General features: G+C 42.5%; 2 protein-coding genes across 2 annotated transcripts; both read left to right on the forward strand.

The window, feature by feature from the left end:
• Window positions 1-166: 166 nt before the first annotated feature.
• Window positions 167-20,857, forward strand: grp (serine/threonine-protein kinase grp). The gene is made up of 7 exons (XM_015180819.2): window positions 167-424; window positions 9,720-10,046; window positions 10,514-10,737; window positions 16,547-16,724; window positions 18,137-18,279; window positions 19,072-19,281; window positions 19,900-20,857. The coding sequence occupies exons 2-7, from the start codon at window positions 9,922-9,924 to the stop codon at window positions 20,574-20,576; spliced, it is 1,557 nt and encodes a 518-aa protein (XP_015036305.1). The 5' UTR covers window positions 167-424; window positions 9,720-9,921; the 3' UTR covers window positions 20,577-20,857.
• squ (squash) lies at window positions 649-1,871 on the forward strand. Its single transcript, XM_001356888.4, has 2 exons — window positions 649-806; window positions 866-1,871. Exon 2 carries the CDS (start codon window positions 882-884, stop codon window positions 1,716-1,718), a length of 837 nt encoding a protein of 278 aa, XP_001356924.4. The 5' UTR covers window positions 649-806; window positions 866-881; the 3' UTR covers window positions 1,719-1,871.
• Window positions 20,858-21,091: the final 234 nt, after the last annotated feature.

Here is a 21,091-nt window from a genome sequence, read left to right on the forward strand (position 1 = left end):
TGTCCGTCTGTCCGTCTCTATTAACGCCTAGTCGACAGTTTCTCTATATCGAATGCAAAGTATCGATGCCGATAACGAACAGATGTCATTTGACATTTTAAAAATATACCGAAAAATACTCGAAAATATTCTTCAGTATATTTACGGTATATTTCTGACGGTCGGACGGTATATATTAACGATAAATCCACGGTCACACTGTTGACAACTCGGCGGTCACACTGACGACTTGCAGCCTGGCCATTTTTCGCAAATTTTTAATTAAATTCGTAAATGAAAGCATGTGCACGTCGAAATTGAAGTGAGTGCTGAGTGGAAAACTCCATTTGTCAGCCGGGCGTTTGTGCGCGAGCCAGTGCATTTTGTGTATACGTAGCAACCCAAAAGAAGGCAGCCGGAAGGTGTGCAAAAAGAGACGCCTCTGGTAAGTTTGCTTAAATAAACATTAATATTCCCACACGACATATGTATTGTGTGGAGAATCCCCGCCTCTGCCGAGCAGTTGTACGCCCGTTTGGAGCCGTCTTGTCTGGCATGTTTTTTGTGCATTTTACACATTTTCCTTTTGTTTGACTTTTTGGCGCAAAATAATCTACCACACCGGTGAGAGAACTCCCCACAGCATGGTGGCCCAATGCGCAATTTTTGCCCAAACGCGTGTTCTCCTTCCGCGGCGTGCGGCAACTCTTTTTTAAAACGCAGTTTAAGTTGCGTTTTTTGTTTTAAAAACCCCTACCCTAGTTTTTGTTATTTTTAAAATTAAGTTGTACGATTGCCAGTTTAGTCGGGGGGCTAGAACGCTACAAGTAAGCTACGCACTTTCTGTTGACTCAGCCTAACTGTAAATCTTACATCTGTAAATCAGTTAGTTTTGATACAAAATGGCTTGGAAACCGTCTACACGTTTCGATGACGATCTTGTCGATCCACAGCCGGGTTGTAATTTTGTGCCTGGCCAGATGGCCTATGAGATGAAGCGCGAGGCTGAGTACACTCCACGTCCCAGCAGCACGTACGACTTCATAGCGGATCGCAACAAGCGAAACGCCGCGATTGATAAGCTGCACGGGCCGGCGAGCTCCAAGACCAAGGGAATCCAGGACTGCCTGGCCATGATGGAGCGTATCCAACAGATCGCCGGTACAAAGCCGTTCGGAGAGCACGCCACCATGGAAGACTGGAACGACACGAGCACCGTGGAGCGGGAGGCCGTTGCCATGATGCGCCACTTTGGCCTGATGTCCATGGGTGTGGAATCGATTAAACCGCTTCCGCTCAATGAAGAGAACGAGCCCAAGGGTCCAATTCATGTGCTTTGCAACGGCCATCGTAGGATGCCCTTGATCACGGATCCCGAATACTTTCGGCCCCGCAAGACACGCCTAGCCAAGAAAACTACCACCAGCAGTCTCTCGACCACTAAAACAAGCTTCAACGATTCTGGCTCTTACCACACCGCCAACGACAGCAGCATCTACGGATCCGCTGTATCGGAGCTGGAAACAACAATAAGCAGTCATGATAATTGCGGTGTATCATACAAACTGCTGGATGACACGACACTAGAACCGAAAAAGATCCCAGCGACAATACCGAAGAAGCCTCTAGCAGCAGAAGCCAACAAAGGCCGTACGGGACAGATATCCCAGCGGCGTCTGAAGCAGCGTCAACGTCGTCTCCTGGGTCGGACCGAGAAACCCCAAATTGAATTGAACTGAACTGAAACCCACTTCCAAAAAAGTCAAAAGCGTGGATTATAGACTCTCAAAGGTTTAACCAAATATATATCCCTATTTTGGTCGCCATTTCGCAAAGTTAGAGTTAATGTTTGTCAAAAGAAATAAAATAAAATGTATAATTCGTATAAAATAGTTTCTTAGTACACGGAATATTAAACAGCCAACATTAAAAGTAAAAAAATTATATTGGCATACAGAGGAAAACTTTAAGAATAGCTTGTTTTGCCATATACACAATATTTATCCCATTTATCAGATGTCCAAGCAATGCGCAAATAATTTCCTAATCAATTCTCTTCCACACCCCCTTCCTAATGGTATTGTTTCTGTGTATAGAACTATTATTAATTTGCTGAGCCAATCAATTAAGCCTAATAATCTGTCCCTGAGTGTCGCCAGAAGACATTTCGTAAAGACAGCTTGGCAGAGGGAGTATGTCTGTCTGTCTTTCGACAGAAGGGTGATGCATTTTCAGAGATCATATTTTGTTTCAGATTTGTGCAAGTGTTAAGTGTTATGGTTACATGTGAACCACGTTATACGATGAAAGCAATAGATTGCATGGTAAAACAAAATCTGCTTCACCCTATCTTAATTTTCCATTGCTCAGTCAGCCTTTTTTTCGACAGCAGCGCGGCTCTTCTCTCTCATCTTGTTTTGTCCTCAGCTTCTCTTCTCGCCTGAGAGTGTGAACGAGACACGACACCCATACACTCGCACATGCAAAGCCCCGTACTGCAAGTTCACAGTTTCCCCGGCAACCGCGTGCGTCTATTGTCTCTTTTTTTCTTTATTTTACTTTTATTCTTTTTCTTAGCTCTCTCCTTTTCTTTTGGTTGTCAAGCTAAAAGTTGTTGTAGTTGTAGTTGCTGGTGAAATGGATGCTGCTGTCGCTCTGCTGCTGCTGTGCTGATGCTGTGGTTGTGTTTTTTGCATTGAAATCATGTTTTTGTTGCTGTTACGCAGAATACACACACAAATAAATAAATAAATATGGAAGCAGTAGTGAGTCCAGTCAGAAAAAAGGAGATGGAATAACAGAGAAAGAGTGGAGCGGGAATAGAAGAGTCGAGAGGCTCGAAAGGAGAAGCCACAGTTACTGCAAAATGTATTTGCACATGCACTCAACAGAAGTTTTATCGTTAGGGAATACATATGTTTAGAAACCTTATATTTTTATATTCAAAAATGGTTTAGAAACAATTTATCTGTTTACATCTAAAGGGGTTTATGAATAAATATTTGCCCGAGTGTAAATAAGTAGCATGTGGCTGCCTCGCCCCCTCTTTAGGGTGGACCAGTTGCGCGCCAGACTGTGAGTTGATTTGATTTTGTTCTTACTGAAATCAATCTATTTGAAGTTCTCTATAATCCAATTGCTTTCAATAGCTGGCAGTATCGAGTTTCGCAATTTCTTGTATGGTTCACTCTATTCCTAAGAGTCAGCGACGTTAGCAAAGCTTCCGAAAGGTATAGTTAGTTAGGTAGACGCAAAGGCGGAAAAGGGAGGCAAATAAAAGACGAAGAAGACGCAGAGAAGTAGCAGAAGCAAAGGAAAAAAAAGGAGCAACAGCCCTCGCCGGCAGCCGGCTTTATGCTGTCAACGTCGCTGAGAGCAAGTTAAACTTGAAAGATTTTGGCGAGTGAGAGAGAGAGAGCGAGAGGCTGCAGAGAGGATCCACACCACCATAAACGAAACGTGTGTGTGTCCGTGTGTGGCTGTTGCTTTCCTTTCTCCCTCATCATCCTCCACCGTTTTGGCGCGCGCAAGCGTAAGCTCTCGCTCTGCTCCCTCTCTCTCTCTTTCTCTCTCTCTCCGGTTGGACTCTGGTAGTTTCCGAATCTATGGGCAGGCTTTCGAAGACAGCGGCGTGGCGGTGGCAGAGTCATTTCAACGGTGAAACAGGACGAACGGCCTTCAGCAGGACTTGTAAAAGCTAGAAAAGAAAAACCCGAAAATAACTTTACTCGCTGTTATAGTAGTGCCGTGTAGTAGTAGTTGTACTATTGTAGTAAACGCTTTTCAATCGAATTTCACGAAAAGCCGAATCAGAATGGAGAGGCGTCGAAAACAGACGGACCACGAAGATGCCCCTGCCAAGAGGTGGCGACTTCGGTGTAGATACAGACACAACGCGGCTCACAGGATGCCGGATGGATACCGTCTGTGTCTCTGCGCGCGTGTGTGTGTGTGTGTGTGTGTCCTAAGCTTCGACGAAGACGCGGGCTGAGACATTTTTCAGTGGTGACTTTTTCGACAAAACACGGTTCAATTCGGTTCGTTTCGGTTTAGATTCGTAGCGGACCGCCTTTTCTTATAACCCCCTTGGGGTAGTTGTTGCCGTCGTGCCTGATGTGATGCTTGTTAGGAAAGCTTCTAAGGAGAATGGAGTGCAGAAGGAAACGTCAAAAAGACACGAGGAGAAGGAAAATAAAGCGGATCAAGGAGAATGGTGAAGAAGGATCCAGTCCAAAGAGAAAAAGAATGAAGATGGAAGCGCCAGAATGTGAACAAATAACCTCAAAAGGAACCGCAAACGCGTGTTCGCTCTGAAAAGGGGGAAGATGAATGATTCCATTGATGTCTCCAGTCCAACCCCAACACGACGGTAATCGCTCTTTATCATATTAATTAAATAAACTTTTATTTGAGCGTGCAATTTATAAACAACGATATTGCATATGCGGCATTTTTTCCCCCCGCTCTTTATCATTTTGCAACGCCCGCAAAATAAAAAGGAAAAACTCGAGGTTAACAGAAAGAAAAAAATAAATTGAAGAAAAAAAAACTTGCAACGCTGGTCTTGCCACTTGTCTGTCCGTCTGCCAGCCTGTTATGCCTGTCCGTCGGTCCATCCTTCCGATGCCTGTGTCTCTTTTCTTCTTTTTTTTATAGCCATGCAATATCTTTTTTCATTTCTTGCTTTCCTGTTCGCAGCAGCAACAGCAGTCGGCCGCTGGAGCCTTCCTTCTTCATGCACAGGGCGCACGAAAAAAAGCGAATGTTCAAATTGAAATACTTTACAAAACTCGTATTTGCTTAGCCTTATCGGCCGCCGTGCAGACCGACACTACACACACACACACACGCTTACAGATACACACACCTCAGCAACGACTCTGTCCTGAAGTTTTTCTGCAACTCGCGCTGTTGCTATGTGCCCCCCTGGCCCAGAAGAGGAGGTGGTGCTGTAACGAGTCGCAAAGGCCTCTACTCTGCGAAAGCCGCCTGCTGCTGGGATATCTGCCTACTATCTGCAAAATGATCAGACCAGAGGATCCTCTGGCAATAAGGAAGAATAAATCATTAGAAGAAGCTTAAATATAGCGATTACCGTGGAATAGGAAGGGGTTTGAACGGTGATACATGTTGAAGAGCGTGCTATAAATAGATATTGGACTCTGTCTTAAACTACTACATATACCCTTTTCATCGCTCCTGAAAACTATAGATTGCTTTGTACACCTTCATATCCCTCACAAGTAACTGACATTTCTACAAAATTTGTTCTAGAATTTTCTCATCGTGTAGGCTTGTAGTTCTTTAAGCTGTCCAAAACTTATAAAAATGAGATGCGATATGTTATTTTATATTGAAAGTAATACCTTCCAGACGAAGACATTTTTCAAGAATTGGAATGGATTAGTAATCCCAATCATAGTGTTCAGTTTCAGCCCTAGCTTGCTCCAACAGCTATTACTATTAGTTTCTTTGGATCATTCCTTTGCACTGTCTTTTGGTCTCAGTCAAGCCATAAAAAATATTCATAAATTTCTTTATTGCAATCCTCAATGTTTCCCTCCCCCCTTCGAGCTGGGCGAAACCCGAAACCGCTGCGGGAAATCTTGGCTCCTGCGGGGCTAATGGCTTGGCTAACCAACAACCATCATCATTACAGGGTTTCTTCTCTTTTTTTGTATTTGGCATTAGCCAATAAGCCAACCCAGATGGTTTTGACCATGGCCTGGACTTGGACTGGACTCTCGCTAGACTGGATTTTGACTTGCCACAATATCATTAATTTCGTAGCCGCTTGTTGGCTGGCTTTCCCTGGTCTATGCTCTGCTCGCTGCCCACTCATCCAGCGACTAGTTTTGCCTGTCTCCTGTACTTCAACTGTCCTCCTGGGATGGTATTCCCATGCCCCCACACCCACTTGTGTCCAGGGCTAGAGACTCCTGTCCTCTGTGGCTGGCCTGCTTTGCTCTTCTCTTGACTCGCTTTTTGCCTTTCCACTAATCCATGAAAATGGTTCTACTCTGTGTGTATCTGTGTGAGTGTGTGTGTTTGCTAGTGTTCCAACAAAGACACGTTTAAACATCACCCTTCCTCCTTTTCTGGTGCGCTTCGTTTGACTCTTTAATTTTATTTGATTTTTACTGTAAAGCTCTCGTTCTGTTTGTTTAGGATTTTCGTTTTGGTTCCTTTGTGGGGAGTCCTGGTCTGCTTTTTGGCTACATGAATATTATCCTCATTCTCATCCAATTTCGTGCTCCTGTAAAACTGTTTAGTCATAGCAAAATATCCTTAGATTTCATTACACCGAAGTTAATCAAGATGCATTTATCTGATCGGGCCAAAAAAAGGAGCCTAAAAATGTCCTACAATTTACTTTTGTTTGTCATGCCGACCCCGTAGTCATTTATATTGTTTTGATAAGTATGGAAACGCTGCACGATGAAAAGCAGCACAAATTGATGGGTATGGGTTTTCCCCCATTACACAGAAATTTTCTTATCATTTATTATGAGAGGCCTTTGACAGGTGACAATTTCTTAATGATTTGGGTCCAAATACGATTATCAGTGCGGTTTTTATGATGCCATTCGATTGAGATTTTCTATAGTCAGAGAATTTCTGCGGTTTAAATGTGTGGTTTTTTTGTACTGTCTGTCACATTGATGCCTAGACTCGAGACGCACAAGCGAAATAGAATGAAATTGTGGAATACAGTACTTTAAACCTTTTTAATTAAGAATTAAACCCCCTGAATTAATGGGTTGAAAGATTGGGTCTTTTATCAAGGGAGATGTTTAGACAGCATAAACTTTTTCATATTCATAGAATATGTAAAGGAACACTCTCCATTTCAGAGCCAAACTTTGCTTAGAATCTTCTATCTAGAATTCTTAAACTATGCCTTTTGCCTAAACTTTAACTAAGGAATTCTCTTGAAACTAATTTTTGGGGTTGTGTCTTTCCATACACACATCTACAGGAATGAATGAATGAATGAATGGCCTCCATAACATACTTTTCCAACTTTGATATCTCTCTTGTGGAAGTTTTTTCCTTTTGTTTTTTTTTTTTTGCTCGTCGCTGTGGAAACTTTTTGTGAAAAACTTGTCAAAGTTTTTAGTGGAGTTTCATTACTCATCCGGTATCTCCCACTCCCCCAGCCTCCCTTTCCATTCCATCACTTTTGAGGTTTTGGCTTTAGGCTGTCGACACGTGCTGTGTGACACGCCCCGTTGTCCCCCATTCCTCATTGAAGCTTGAATGGTGCAACACATGTTATCTTCCACACCCTCTGTTTGCCCACCTTCTGCTATGAAAAGGGTTTGGGGTGGTATGAATAATTTAGAAAAAGATATTTCATCATTTTGGGAAATTAACTCAACTTTTCTTGGGGAGTGTTAGAGATTATAATACTTTGGGATGGACATTTAGAGTAGGTGCAGATATCCTTAGTAATCTCGAAATATGTACCTTGGAAATCCAAAGGATATCATTTATCCCACAGCCATAATCCACAAATCTGCTATACAATTTGCATGATAATCAAAACCCAGTTCTTATGCAAAAATTGGATTTAAAAAAAACTTTTCCATTATTCACCGAAAAAAAAAGGAAATAAAGGATATAAAGGATAAGAATAGAATGGATGGATAAGAATGGATAAGAAGAACTGTAGAAGGAAGAGAACACGCAAAAAATGGTTTTCCCTGTGGCATTAAACCTAAAAATAGCCCAAAGAAAAACTGACGTGATAAAAAAAATAAAGTAAAAAAAGAGAACAGACAAAAAGGAAACTCAAATACACACACACACACACACACAGAGATACGAGTGTACCCAAACGCAAACAGACACTTACGCAGGAAAAAATTCCACTCTGTTGAATGTACAAAGAAAAAGTACAGATAGGACAGATGTACAGACATGCCCCATAAGAAATGTTAATGGTGGCCTGTTGAACAAGCCAAAAGCAACAGTGGCAGCGCAGTCCTAGCTAGCAGAGGCAGAAGAGCAGAGAAATCAAAGCTACAAGAGGCAGAAGCAGGAGAAGCTTTGCCGGCAAAAGAAGCAGCAGAGAGCAGAGCAGAGGAACCTTCACCGGCAAAATAAGTAGAAGCAGCGGCAGAACAGACTCCAAACTAACAGAATTCTCTGAGCGAACACAGCATCCTCTCGAGCTATAAAATTCACTCAAGCCCAGTCAAGCGCAAGCTCGTTGAGATATTAAAAGAGAACAAGAGAGAGGGAGCAATGGCAGCAAATTAAAGCTAGTCAAGCATAACGGCGACGTCATATTGCGCTGATGGGCAGAAGAGAGAGCTCCAGCGCCAGAGAGGAAGGGTGGTTGGACAGAGATGGAGTTTCAGAGAGGGGGAGTAACCGAAAGAATGGAGATAGAGAGAGCTGGGACATCTGAGCCGACGGAGATGGTGCCAGAAAGAGCGGAATAGTGATTGCCAGAGCAGAAGCTAGAGAGAGGAGGGGTGATTGTACCGACACTGGAGATGGTGCATGATGAGTGGTAAGCTTTTTCCAGCGCTAGTTTAATATACGCAATATGCTGCCATGGGGGCTTGTCGCAGGGAGAAGGAAATGGGATGGAGTGGAAGGGGCACTGCGGCAGGGAGTCGAAAATCTGCGACTGTTGATGGTGTTGTGCTGTACCACCCACTCACTGATACACGCCTACGCAAATGTACACACAACTTGGAGTACATAGAACAGGCACAGTGGGAAATAACAGCAATACCATGTGTGAAAGCCAGGAGACCTAGATTTGTGCATTTAATGTGTAAATTGTATTACTTAGATCTGTCAAATTATGATCATTGTTGATTGAGATTAAAGGGTTGCTGCTAAGTGCTATGAGCTTCCTTTGAACTTCCTCAACATGTTTTCTTTGTCGAAGTCTTTGTTATACCATTTTACGATATTCTCTTGAAACCAGATCATCATTCTATTTACCCACATACCACCAGTGAAATCATATTTGACTACAAATGCTATAAAAACCAATTCAAAGGGTAGGTAGGATAGGTAGGGATGAAAGTGGTTTCTATAGATCTATGAACTTGTTTCATTGAAATTCCTTTGTATATTCATTTTTTTATAATCTCTAGTATGTTCCATTGTCCTTCCTTATTACTCATGTACACACACTCGCATGATTCACTCAACTCCACTCCCCATGTCCTTCTTCCCTTCAATTGCTCGTCGAAGCGAAGCTTGCGCGCTCTTTTTTTTGTCGCAAAAGCTTTGAAGCGCCTGCGCCGGCTAAAGTGTCGACTGTCGGCCGGCTGCCCGATGGAGAGCCGAACGAACCATGACCATGCCAAAGGATGAAATATTAAAGGCGGCAGGCAGGAGCAGGAAAGCGTTGTTGAAGCTGTTCGGGCTGTGGGGGGGCTGTGTACACCACAAAATTTCAACAGCAGCAGGCAGGAGGCAGTCAGCATCCCCATGTGCTTTTTCCGATCTCTCTCTCTTACTCTCTATCCTTGACGTTCGCAGAAGTGTGCGTGGCGTATATGTATGCGTGTGAAACAAAGCGTAAATGTGAATGACAGCGCGCGGCGGCGGAACGTTGTGGAATTGTGCGGAACACATCGCAATACAAATTAGAAAAGTTCGGCGCTTGGCGGCTTTCCCGTCTCATTCCCCTATCTATCCTTTCCCCTCACCTTTTTCTACTCCGTGTGTCCTTCCACTAATAGCCATCTTTGTTTTTGCCTTTTTGACAGCTATGCACGAGGTCGCAGCAGAAGCTTTAGCAGGCGGCAGATGACGACGACTACAACGACACCACATGGCGGCAAGGCACCAATACAACACACAGGATACGGCCAACAGGATATTAAGGCACGCAGCAAAATAAACAGGACCTAGACCTCCTCCAACCGTGGACCCAGAGAAAGGAGCCTATCGGTAGGACTAAGCAAACAAATGGCGGCTTTCATGGCAGGAGCAGCAACAGCCGCCGGGGGAGCGGGAGCCGGTGCCGGAGCCACTCGGGAATTTGTCGAGGGCTGGACACTGGCCCAGACCCTGGGCGAGGGCGCCTATGGCGAGTAAGTTACCATCCGAAAAATTTCATCAATTTTTGGCATCACTTTGGGCTCGTGTGTGTGAGTGTGTGAGTGTGTGTCCGTGTGTGTACTCGTGGATTCAGATGTGTGTGGGTCGAAGTCAATAAACCGGAAATGCTTCTGCCGCAGAGCAGTGGCAAAAAAACGAACGAACTGTAACTGAAACTGAAACGCACTTTTCCGGCGTATTCCCGCTGTATACGACGACTGCTGCTGATGTGCCCCCTGCCGGGCAGGCGCCGCACTGCGCATGTCCCATGGCGGCGGCATCCTGACATCCCGCCGCCGAAACGGGGAACACGGCACTGCCACACGGACCAGTCGCTGCACAGACGACACCGAACCGAGTTGCAAGTGCAGCAATGCAGTTTCCCCGATTTGTTGCAATAGCTAATCCCTGCGCTTTATCTCCTTACTTCCCTTTTCTGTGTGGCTGTGTGGAAATGCAGAGTGAAGCTGCTCATCAATCGGCAGACGGGCGAAGCTGTGGCCATGAAGATGGTGGATCTAAAAAAGCATCCGGATGCCGTCACATCGGTGCGGAAGGAGGTATGCATCCAAAAGATGCTCCAGGACACACACATTCTCCGCTTCTTTGGCAAGCGCTCGCAAGGCAGTGTGGAGTACATTTTCCTGGAATATGCCGCCGGCGGAGAGCTATTCGATCGAATTGGTGAGTACGGAATAGAAGTGGGATTTTAAAATGCTTAACTCGGATTTCAGGTATCAATGATATACCGGTTGTATATAGGCACATAGTGGAAAAGATAAAAAACCTGCTGTTTCTGTTTTTTTTTTATTAAATTTACCGTTTTTTTGCCCCCGATAATATGGAAAATGTTTAATCTAATTCATGGAAAACATTAAAATTGTATGTATAGTTTGAAGTTCGATATATGTACATATTTTTGGGAATTTATTTTATACAAACACCTAATCGTTGGTGCCGAATGGTATCTGTGCGAGTCATCTATTCGCTTAGGGGAAATTTGTACAGCGAATCAATGTTATCATCATGCCTCACTCGACCAATCTGCACAAGTGGAGCAAGGATGCGTAACGCACATAAATTTCAATGGTTAAAGGCAGTGACATTTTTTCGAACCACGAAATCTCAGCATCGTCTTGGTCGTAAATTGAGAGCGTACAAATCTACAAATAGAATCCGTTTGCATTTAAAAAAGTCCACCCGCCACTGGTTTTCAGCACTCAAAATTTATTTAATTTAATGCCTTGATTAAAGTATCATTTTATTCTAAGGCAATAAATGTTCTTCCAGATTTACTTTGCGATTTTCTCACACCGTTCTTAAATTCTAAACAGACACGGTTTAATAAAAGCACAATAAAACTAGAACTAAAACTTTGAAACCCCCTTTGACTTGACATTCAACGCCCATTTAAATGCCATTAAAAAGACAGCTCGAATGGCTAGATTGAAACTGAAATTTCATGGCCAAAACCAATCTTCTTCTATCTTTGGATAGTTTCCAAAACCAAAGTGAAATCCCACTTGCACCACAAACCAAAACAGTAGTCAAACTGTTTTTTGTGTATTACAAAAGCCTGTTGGAGAAACTACTTAAAGTTTGTTGGCCACTCAACTGGCTATAAGCCCGAATTTCGCATAAAACTTTGCCAAATAACGACGCAGCAACAAGAATCCAATAACATAAATGATCCCTCAAAGCGGTTACCAGAGAGACCACACAGAAAACGAGACTGTCTTGAAAAGAGGACTGCATCTTTCCGAGTGGACTGCTCATTAGACTCGGGGTTTACCAGCCATTCGGATGATGTGTGTCCTAGAATCCTTATGTGTCCACACAAAACCTAACAATCCGTGCAACCCACACAAACAGCAGACAACAGACAACAGACAGCAGACAGCTGGACAGACAGCTCAGAGTTATGGAAGAATACTCGTACTCGACTCGTGGAGTAGACACATGCCAAAACCCATATAGACGTCGGCCCCAGACGCAAATATGCCAATATGTGAATCCAGAAAAATGTCACAGACATACGACAAGCGGAGGAGGATTGATGTGGCATGGATGGAAAACACATTCCAAAAACCAGTTGGGAGCGGGGTGGTGGGCCACCGACAAATCACATTGACAAGATACAGATCTTGATTACAGAGGAGGGGTTCGTCCCTCCCTCTTTTGGCCTGCCTGCCACTTGCAATGACAATTTGCCAAAAACAGACGGAAGGGAATGTGGCACAGAGAGAGAATATTAGTGGGGGAGGAGTAGTAGGTGCAAAGTTCGTGGCATTTTCATAAATATTAACAACTTGGCAAAAGGTCAGCGCGTACTATTCGTATCAGAGGGATGATAAGGCAGAGACTGCGAGAGAGAGAGAGAGGGGGGAAGAGAGAAAATGGTCTCCCACTAATGGAAGTGGCATCCTTGCACTGATTGCCACCTCATACCTCATTTTCCTTCTCCTATTCCCAATCACACCGTCATCGTCATTGTACTTTCCATCATACTCGTCCTGCTACTGTGTTTGTATCTGTGTGGGATGGGCAATAGGAGGGGGATGTGTCGGTACGGTTGCATTGGGGAGCTAGTGCAATAATCAATGTGGCAGCCATATTTAGTCCCTTGCTGCTAAGCCATTTTTAATTATATCTAGTGATGAGAGCGTGGGCCATCTACCATGAGTGGTACAGTGAGAGAGAGAGAGAGAGATCAAAGCAAAATTCATAAATTATGTGTGGTGTTAATAATTATATATTTTTTTTTTCCGGGAAAGGGGTTGCCTACATAGGGCCATTAATATTTTTACTGACTAATATCAAAAACAATGGAATCAACTAGATGTCGCATGCGCTAGCAAAAATTTTCTTTGGTTACATGAAACACGACAATCATTGGCTTGATAAAATGTGTGTATTTCCTAAGTGCAACTAAACTTCAAATTAATCCTCTTTCTTTTAAAAATCAGTCTAATTGCACCATATATGTATTTACATACATATGTGCGTCGGCCTTAGAGATCTATCCGTTAACAGAAGCATCATTGAATACTTAATCATCCGATATTCCTGTTAGTCACGAGCTTTCATCACAAGCTTCTGAATCGGTATCACTTGCATCTCTCTTTCTCGCTCTCTCGTCCTCATTGGATGTGGTCTAGCGCCTGTTGGGCAGGCAACAAAAAGTCTTTTTTTTTAGGGAGAAGGAAGAGAGGGCATGGCATGGCATGGAGTGCCATGAATGGGTTGCCATAAATAGGTTCAATATGCAAATGGAACATAATGGAAAGGCACACACACATTTACTGCCCACTCACTGCACTCTCCCAGAAACAGATGTGATGTCCTTTCGCCCCGCCTGTGATGCGTGTGTGCGTACGAGTGTGTGTGTGTGTTTAATTGTGTCTGTTTGCACAGAAATGCATTCATTAAGCTTATACCCACCCAGAGATGAAAGAGACAGCGAGGAGTAGCAGGAGCAGAAGGACATATAGATTCTGAACCTATTTGGTCATTCACTCAATCGGCACGTCCTTTCCTGGGGAGGGGGAGAGCGTCGAAGCCCCTGCCCTGCTGGTGGAGTATGATATATAAATTATACTTCAATTACAAATGAAATTTTCGAATAATTTCCCCATCATAAATGTGGCGGCCCCGTGATTGGAGCAAAAGGACATGGTCGGTAGCCTCCTTCCTCTTTTCTCTCGCTTTATGAAATGCAATTAATTATGCTAAAATGTTACTGACATGCAATTTTATAGCTTTCATCTGCTGACAGTGCCTGTCCCGTCACCATCATCATCATGATCATCTGAGGCGTATTTTCAGCGACTTCATTTCGTCCTTGTGAAATGTATGCAAATTATGTGTTTTTGTTGTTGGCACTGGTGGCAATGCCACTCCAGCTTAAAGTCAGTCAATATTCTACACTTAAACAGATACATATATGTATATGCAGAAGATTCTCACTCGTTTCCATTTAATTTTAACCCGCAAAGAGTTGTGCAAATGGCGCCAGCATCAGCAGAGCATCAGGATGGCAGGAAACAGCCAACATGCCACATGATAAATGAATGGCAAACAATGTGCCACACACTCTCTCTCTCTCTCTCTCTGTGTGTGCCACACGCCACACGGAATGCTGACAACAACGAGAGTAGGATGCCATGCCAGCAGCTTATAGATGGGGGCCATGAACGAGTCCCTGATGGTCTCGGGGAGGGTGTACACCTGTTATAACTTTATCTTTTTCCCTGTAAACTTTTCAGGTATTACAAATTGAGAGTGACAAGAAGCCAACCAACTGAAGGGATAGACAGGGAAAACCGAGAGGGAAAAGCAGGTGGAAATGTCTGGAGGAAGACTATCAAAAATAAGCAAAATGTCCAACATTTCTCAGGAAATTCTATAAAAATGGAGAAAAATGATTACCTAGAAGTTTTTATTTTTATATTCACTAAAGTGTGTATATATTTACAGTTTTTCTAAGTATATATAGAGTGGAAAAAGGTAGAGATTGTGGGGGGTTTCCAAGTAGTTTTCATGCTGTTGAACACGGAATTTATTCAATAAAAGTTTTTATTTCGTTACTGCAAGTGGAATCCAGAGTCTAAGAAATAATACCAGTATAAGGATAATTTTATTTAAACGTTGTTGGATTTTTTGTGGAAAAATACTTCGGAATATAAATCTTCTGAGGATCTATAGAAGATCCATTACCGAATCAGAGTAAAGAGAACTTTGCAGCAAGTTAAATTAATGACAATTAAATTTATGCTCCTTAAGGAGATAAAGAGATAACTAAAGTAATTCATATTTTGAGCATTTAATTGGAATGAATTTCCCAACTAATTTGTAACCATAGAAAGTGGTTAAATCCTCATGAACTTTCAAAGAATTTAAGCGAATTAAGCTAACGGACCAGGCCACAACCTTCCTGAGTCAATAGATGGCAATTTTCTTTAAAAAGTAGAGCGTCGCCTGAAGGCCAAAAACTTTAACAGAGTTTGCGGAGCGAGTTTTCCCTTAATCTAAGTTAATTACTGTGAAGCTTTTGCAACCCAAGAAGCCCAAAAGGTAATCCATTTTCCAAAGGAAATCGAACGTTTTTGCACCAGCAAACAGTATTTAATCCCAGCCACTTGAATTCCTCTCTTGAAGCTCAAGTTTTTCCAATGTTTTCCTCCCTTGCTGTTCTCTATCAAAGCTACACTCGAATGAATGATAGACAATTAAAATTGTAGAAACTTCTGGAATTTTCTGTTTGCACAAAACTTTGCATCAACTTTTTTTTATGCAAATAGAAAAAAAAACCACTACCTTTCCAGGGCTACTGTTTTGCCTTTAAAGGGTTTCCGTTTCGTTTTTGTTCATTGGGAAAACTATAAAATTCAATCAATATGGAAAATTCCATCAAGTCCGTCCATTGAAAATGTCTAAACATAATTTTGCTCTTTGCCTTTGAGGGGAGTCGAGTCGAGTCAATGGCAATGGTAAAAAAAGCAAAATCAATAAGCAACAAAATGATGGGAATTGTGGGGCTAAAGATATGGGAATGGAGACTCATCCGAGCAGGATGCAGCAGGATAGGATGTTCAGGGACCTGCCTTTGACAGTCAATCAGGTGAACGGAGGGACAGGAGGAAATACAATCTGTCTAGCTTTTACGAGTAGTTCCCTCAGCTGAAGACTTTTTCTCTTGAGGTTTTTCTAGTATTTTCCATCCATCTCTCGTATCTGTCTTTCTGATTATGTCGTTTGAGAGCTGAGTTGGAAGGCGAAAATGCTGCACTTCCGAGTGCAAGACTTGTTGGGTTTTTAGCTCCTTACGTGAGACCTTCTAATGCTCGGAAAAAGAAACAAACCCCGAGAGTTGAGAGAGAGAGAGGGAGAGAGAGAAATCTCAACAGGTAAAAGTGGAAACTAAACAAACATTTTGGACGCATTGTTTGTGTCCAGAGGCTTTGATTAAAATTTCATAAAACTGTTGATTGCATTTTTGTACGACCCATTGTCGTTGTTGCTGTTGTTTTTGGTGTTCTACTAGACGAGAGGCCGTGGCTAAGCCCATAAATCCTTTAGACACGCACAGCATGCAGGCAGCCAGGATGTGGCAGGATACAGGCAGAAGGATGATGCTCTCGCTCGCATTACATTTGTTTTTCCACCTGCCCTGTCTGACCCCTGACCGGGGCACGGCACCCGGGTTTTGTGCTCTACTGCACATATTTTCCATTTTCAGTTTTTGCGTGTCTCTCGAGAGGAAAACACATACGTATAGGGATAGAGGATACACTCTCGAAAAGAGAGAACGTGCGAGGCGAGGCGGTTGAAGCATAAATTCCATTTTTTAAATGTGTCACAAAATTTAATTCAATTTCCGTGACATCTTTTTGCTACTTCGCCTGACTGACACCATTTAACCACCTCTTAAACTGCACATTTATACCGAGTAGTATTTATTATAACGTATTTTGTTTGCATTTTTCTTTTGCAGAACCCGATGTGGGAATGCCGCAACATGAGGCCCAGCGCTATTTCACCCAACTCCTGTCCGGACTGAACTATCTGCATCAGCGTGGCATTGCCCATCGTGATCTCAAGCCGGAGAATCTGCTGCTGGACGAGCATGACAATGTGAAGATCTCCGACTTTGGCATGGCCACCATGTTTAGGTATTAGGTACAACGAAATCGAATTTCAAGGAAACATCTGACAAAACAAAAACAGACCCCGAAACTCCCATTTGGTTTTGGGAGAATAATTGATGATGGTAGAAGTATAGAACAGGATGGTCTTGTTTGCTTAAAGATTGTGTAGGTCTGCAGCATTCATCTCGTAAGGAAAACAATATATTGTTTCTGGGAATCCATATGCCATAGATTTGTTTTCTTAGATTTGGTTTACCATAGATTTATCTTCTCAGATAATGCTGGAACTCGGAAACAAAGTAAAAGCTGGGGACATGTAAATAGTTGCCTGTAGATAAATTCCTATAAAAGTAGTCTAATCATGATGAAAGGAATGTTTGAACATCCTGCTTCAGAAATGAAGCCTTTCCCTTTGACGAATTTGAACCTTTTGTTAATTTTCACTAAATATAAAAGATCCCAACGGAGCTCATATGTGATTCTTTTGTAACAAAAAACTAATACCAGCATTCAACATGATATAAAGACATGTCCATTTGTTTAGGTTTAAGATGACAGAAACAATCGGTCTTGAACTCTGATTTAAAAATACCTTTATGTGCGCCAAAAAGGTTCATTTCAAGCATGAAAGAACTATTGAGAAAATGAATAATGCCCCTTCAGGGGGTACTACATATATCTAGCATGGAAAATCCATTAGCGCGGCCACTGACTGACCAGGAAAGAAAAGTTTTTGGGCGAAAATGAACCAACAAACAGAATTGTTAATTGAAAAACCCCCAAGGATTTGCTGCCCTGAGGCTAAAACAGAAACTCAATTTTGCTAATTGCACTGCTGCTTCTGCTTTGGACTGTGCTAATAATGTGTAAAAGTGCAGATGGGGGGAAAGTGCTGAAAAATTGAAGCATAAATAATTATTTCTAGTTCAACTTTTTGTCAAATCATCGTTTCTGCACCATAAAGCTCATGTGTTTACACTCCAACTGGAGCTTGAGGCAGTCTTATCTCTCATATCTTTGTTCTTCTTTGCTTTTGGCTTCTCTTTTAGCCTACGCTTGAGAAATTTTCTGTTGCTATGCAGTTTTCGATGGTTAAACGAGGCAGATAATATGCAAACAGATCTTGTAGATTTTTTGATTGAGGATAGAGAATTTCAGGGACAGCATGTTGTAGAAAAATATCACACCTACTTTGATCTCTCCGCTTTAAGCGTACCCAAAATGCTTATGCTTACTCGTTTAGCCCATGCTCGGGAAGCCTGCACTAGAATAGATAAGGAGAAGCTTACACACACACACCTACATACAAACACAATCACACGAAAGATCACGAAGACTAACTTATTCTCTTTTTTCTCTTCTTCACATGTTCCTTTCTGCGCTTTTGCTGATGGCGCTTCGCTACCTCTGCTCTGTTCGTCATTTCCGCCAAGCAGATGCAAGGGAAAGGAGCGACTGTTGGACAAACGTTGCGGCACTTTGCCGTATGTGGCCCCAGAGGTGCTCCTGAAGCCGTATCATGCACAGCCTGCGGATATTTGGTCATGTGGCGTCATACTGGTCACAATGCTGGCAGGAGGTAAGTGCAAATCAGGTGGAAACAAGTGATATAACCGTCAGTTTGCGTGTTTCGTGTGGAAAAAACACTGTTTAATGCACCGTTTAATTTTTTTGACCAAGTTTTATAATTTTGTGCACCGAAACATTATAAATCAAAAGAATGTGACAGGAACAGTTTCAAATTTGAAGCATATTTGTCTCGCTCGCTCGCCCGCACGTTCTCGCCTGCCTTGCTTTCCGTTCTCTGTCACACACGCATCATCATCGGCTAAGCTCCTCTCGCATCGTCACGCCACGCATCTCGTCTCGCTTTCATCTAACGGGATCCATATACATATGTACATATACGCACATGCATATGTATTATCGTTATTTTTTTTTTTGTGTTTGTGTTTCACTTCTCTATCTCTCTCCCATTCGCTGTCTGTCGACTTCCATGCACTTTTTGTTCTCCTTTAATTTTTGCTGTTTCTTTGGTATTCTAGCTGTAGATTGTTTTTTGCACATTGTATATCATCTAAAGCTTTTATACCAAAGCTCCAGCTTAAATTGCTTAACAACGCACCAACAACAACAACAACAGTAACTACAGTAATCAGAAAACGAACCCCGAATCGAATGATAGTACAGTTATAACATGCAAAAAATAAAACAAACATCATTACGCAGTCAAAGCACGTTTCGAATACTCTACTCGTTTACATATTTAATTGAAATTGCTTTTCGTTTCGCACGTTTTTGGTTTTCCTTTTTGCACTTGTCAAATATTGCGTAATGCTAAAATAATTTGTACAATTTAATTTTTGCACAGAATTGCCATGGGATCAGCCATCGGCCAACTGTCCGGAGTTCATCAACTGGAAGGACAATGATCGCTGGCAAACACAGACGCCATGGAGCAAACTGGACACACTGGCCATATCCTTGTTGCGCAAAGTACTGGCCACTAGTCCGGGCACCCGCCTAACCCTGGAGAAGATTCTCGATCACAAATGGTCCAACATGCAGTTCGCCGAGCATGGTAAGGGTGTTAATTTGATGTGGGCGCCTTCGAGTGTTTATCGAGTGATTTATCTACAAGCACACTTTGCCGGCTCAGGTACTTAGTGACTCTCAATGCTTTCGACATCTTGAGAGTCTCTCTGTGCCTGCACTGGCGGTGATGCAACTGCAACGATTAAGGGTGTTCCTAATAAGTGTTATATTTAGAGTTATATCGAAAGTGTTTAAAAGTACAACAATCTAATCCCTGCTCTGCTTCTGCTTTGGCGCTTTAGCTGTATGATAGATTTAAAATACTTCATAAAGCTAGATTACCAAAGCATTGGCTCTGTGGAAACTTCATCCAAACAATGAAATCCGATCTGCGTGTGCACTTAATTATATTTCGTTTGCAGCTTTTGTTTACTTTGGCCATGTTTTCTTTATGAGTTGATCTTTTGTTTGCACATTATTTGATCTTTGGTGATTTTAGCTGTATGGTGTATATCAAAGATCCATAGAGCTTTATCACCAAAACCCAAATGGTTTTTGCATTTTTTCGCTTGAGTTGCTTATGTTTTTAAAATGTTTTTTGTCAACAAAATCTGAAGAAATCAAGATTATGCTTACTAAAAAACTTTTCTTCTATCACCCAAAGATCGCTCTTTTGACTTGGTGGATTCGGCGGCTGCGTTGGAGATCTGCTCGCCCAAGGCCAAGCGACAGCGTTTGCAGTCCAGTGCTCATCTGAGCAATGGTTTGGATGACTCCATATCGCGGAATTACTGCTCCCAGCCGATGCCCACGATGCGTAGTGACGACGACTTTGATGTAAGATTGCGCAGCGGTCGGGCCACTGGGGGTCAGGAGAACCAATCCGTGGCCCAGGAGGCGCGCCTCAGTTACTGTTTCTCGCAGCCGGCCCTGCTGGATGATCTACTGTTGGCCACGCAGATGAACCAGACGCAGAGCGCCTCGCAGAACTACTTCCAGCGCCTGGTGCGACGCATGACGCGATTCTTTGTGACCACACGCTGGGACGATACGATCAAGCGACTGGTGGGAACCATCGAAAGGCTGGGTGGATACACCTGCAAGGCCAGCGAGGAGGGTGTGGTCACAGTGTCCACCATCGACCGGAACAAGCTGCGGCTAGTGTTCAAGGCTCACATCATCGAGATGGACGGCAAGATCCTAGTCGATTTTCGGCTGTCCAAGGGCTGTGGTCTAGAATTCAAGCGGCGCTTCATCAAGATCAAGAACGCGCTGGAAGATATTGTCATGAAGGGGCCCACCACATGGCCCATTGCGATTGCAACCAATTCGGTGCCTTAGTTTTTAATGAAATTTAACCTAAGACTTGACTCTGTTTCATTTGGATACATTATGTTTATGTAACTTGTGTTCACAGCACTCCCATTCATCATCACTATCGATCTTCGAATAGCTTAAATATTTTATTAGCATGTGCTCGTGCATTATCGACGATTACGTTTTGTACTATGTATACTGCCTATTCTTATAGCTCTACTATGATTTTAAATTTGTTGACTTTAAAATGAATACCGCGTATTGAGTGTAGTTGATTAGTAAAATAAACGTTATGAAACAATAAATATTTACTTTTTAAAATAAAAACTTAAGAATAAGAAGTACTACTTCATTTTAAATTGATTCTAAAATGAGGGTTTTATAAGTCTATTGATGTAGTTTTCAAACGATGTAAATCAAGAATTTATGTTAAATGGCCCTCGATAGCAACGTCACTTTATACCATGCTCAAACATCCTTAATTGGTTATATTTTTTAATTTTTGAAATTTGTTGCTTCCAATATTCTACATTTTACAT

This window comes from Drosophila pseudoobscura, chromosome 4 (genome assembly GCF_009870125.1).
Source record: "Drosophila pseudoobscura strain MV-25-SWS-2005 chromosome 4, UCI_Dpse_MV25, whole genome shotgun sequence".
Classification (NCBI taxonomy): Eukaryota; Metazoa; Arthropoda; class Insecta; order Diptera; family Drosophilidae; genus Drosophila; species Drosophila pseudoobscura.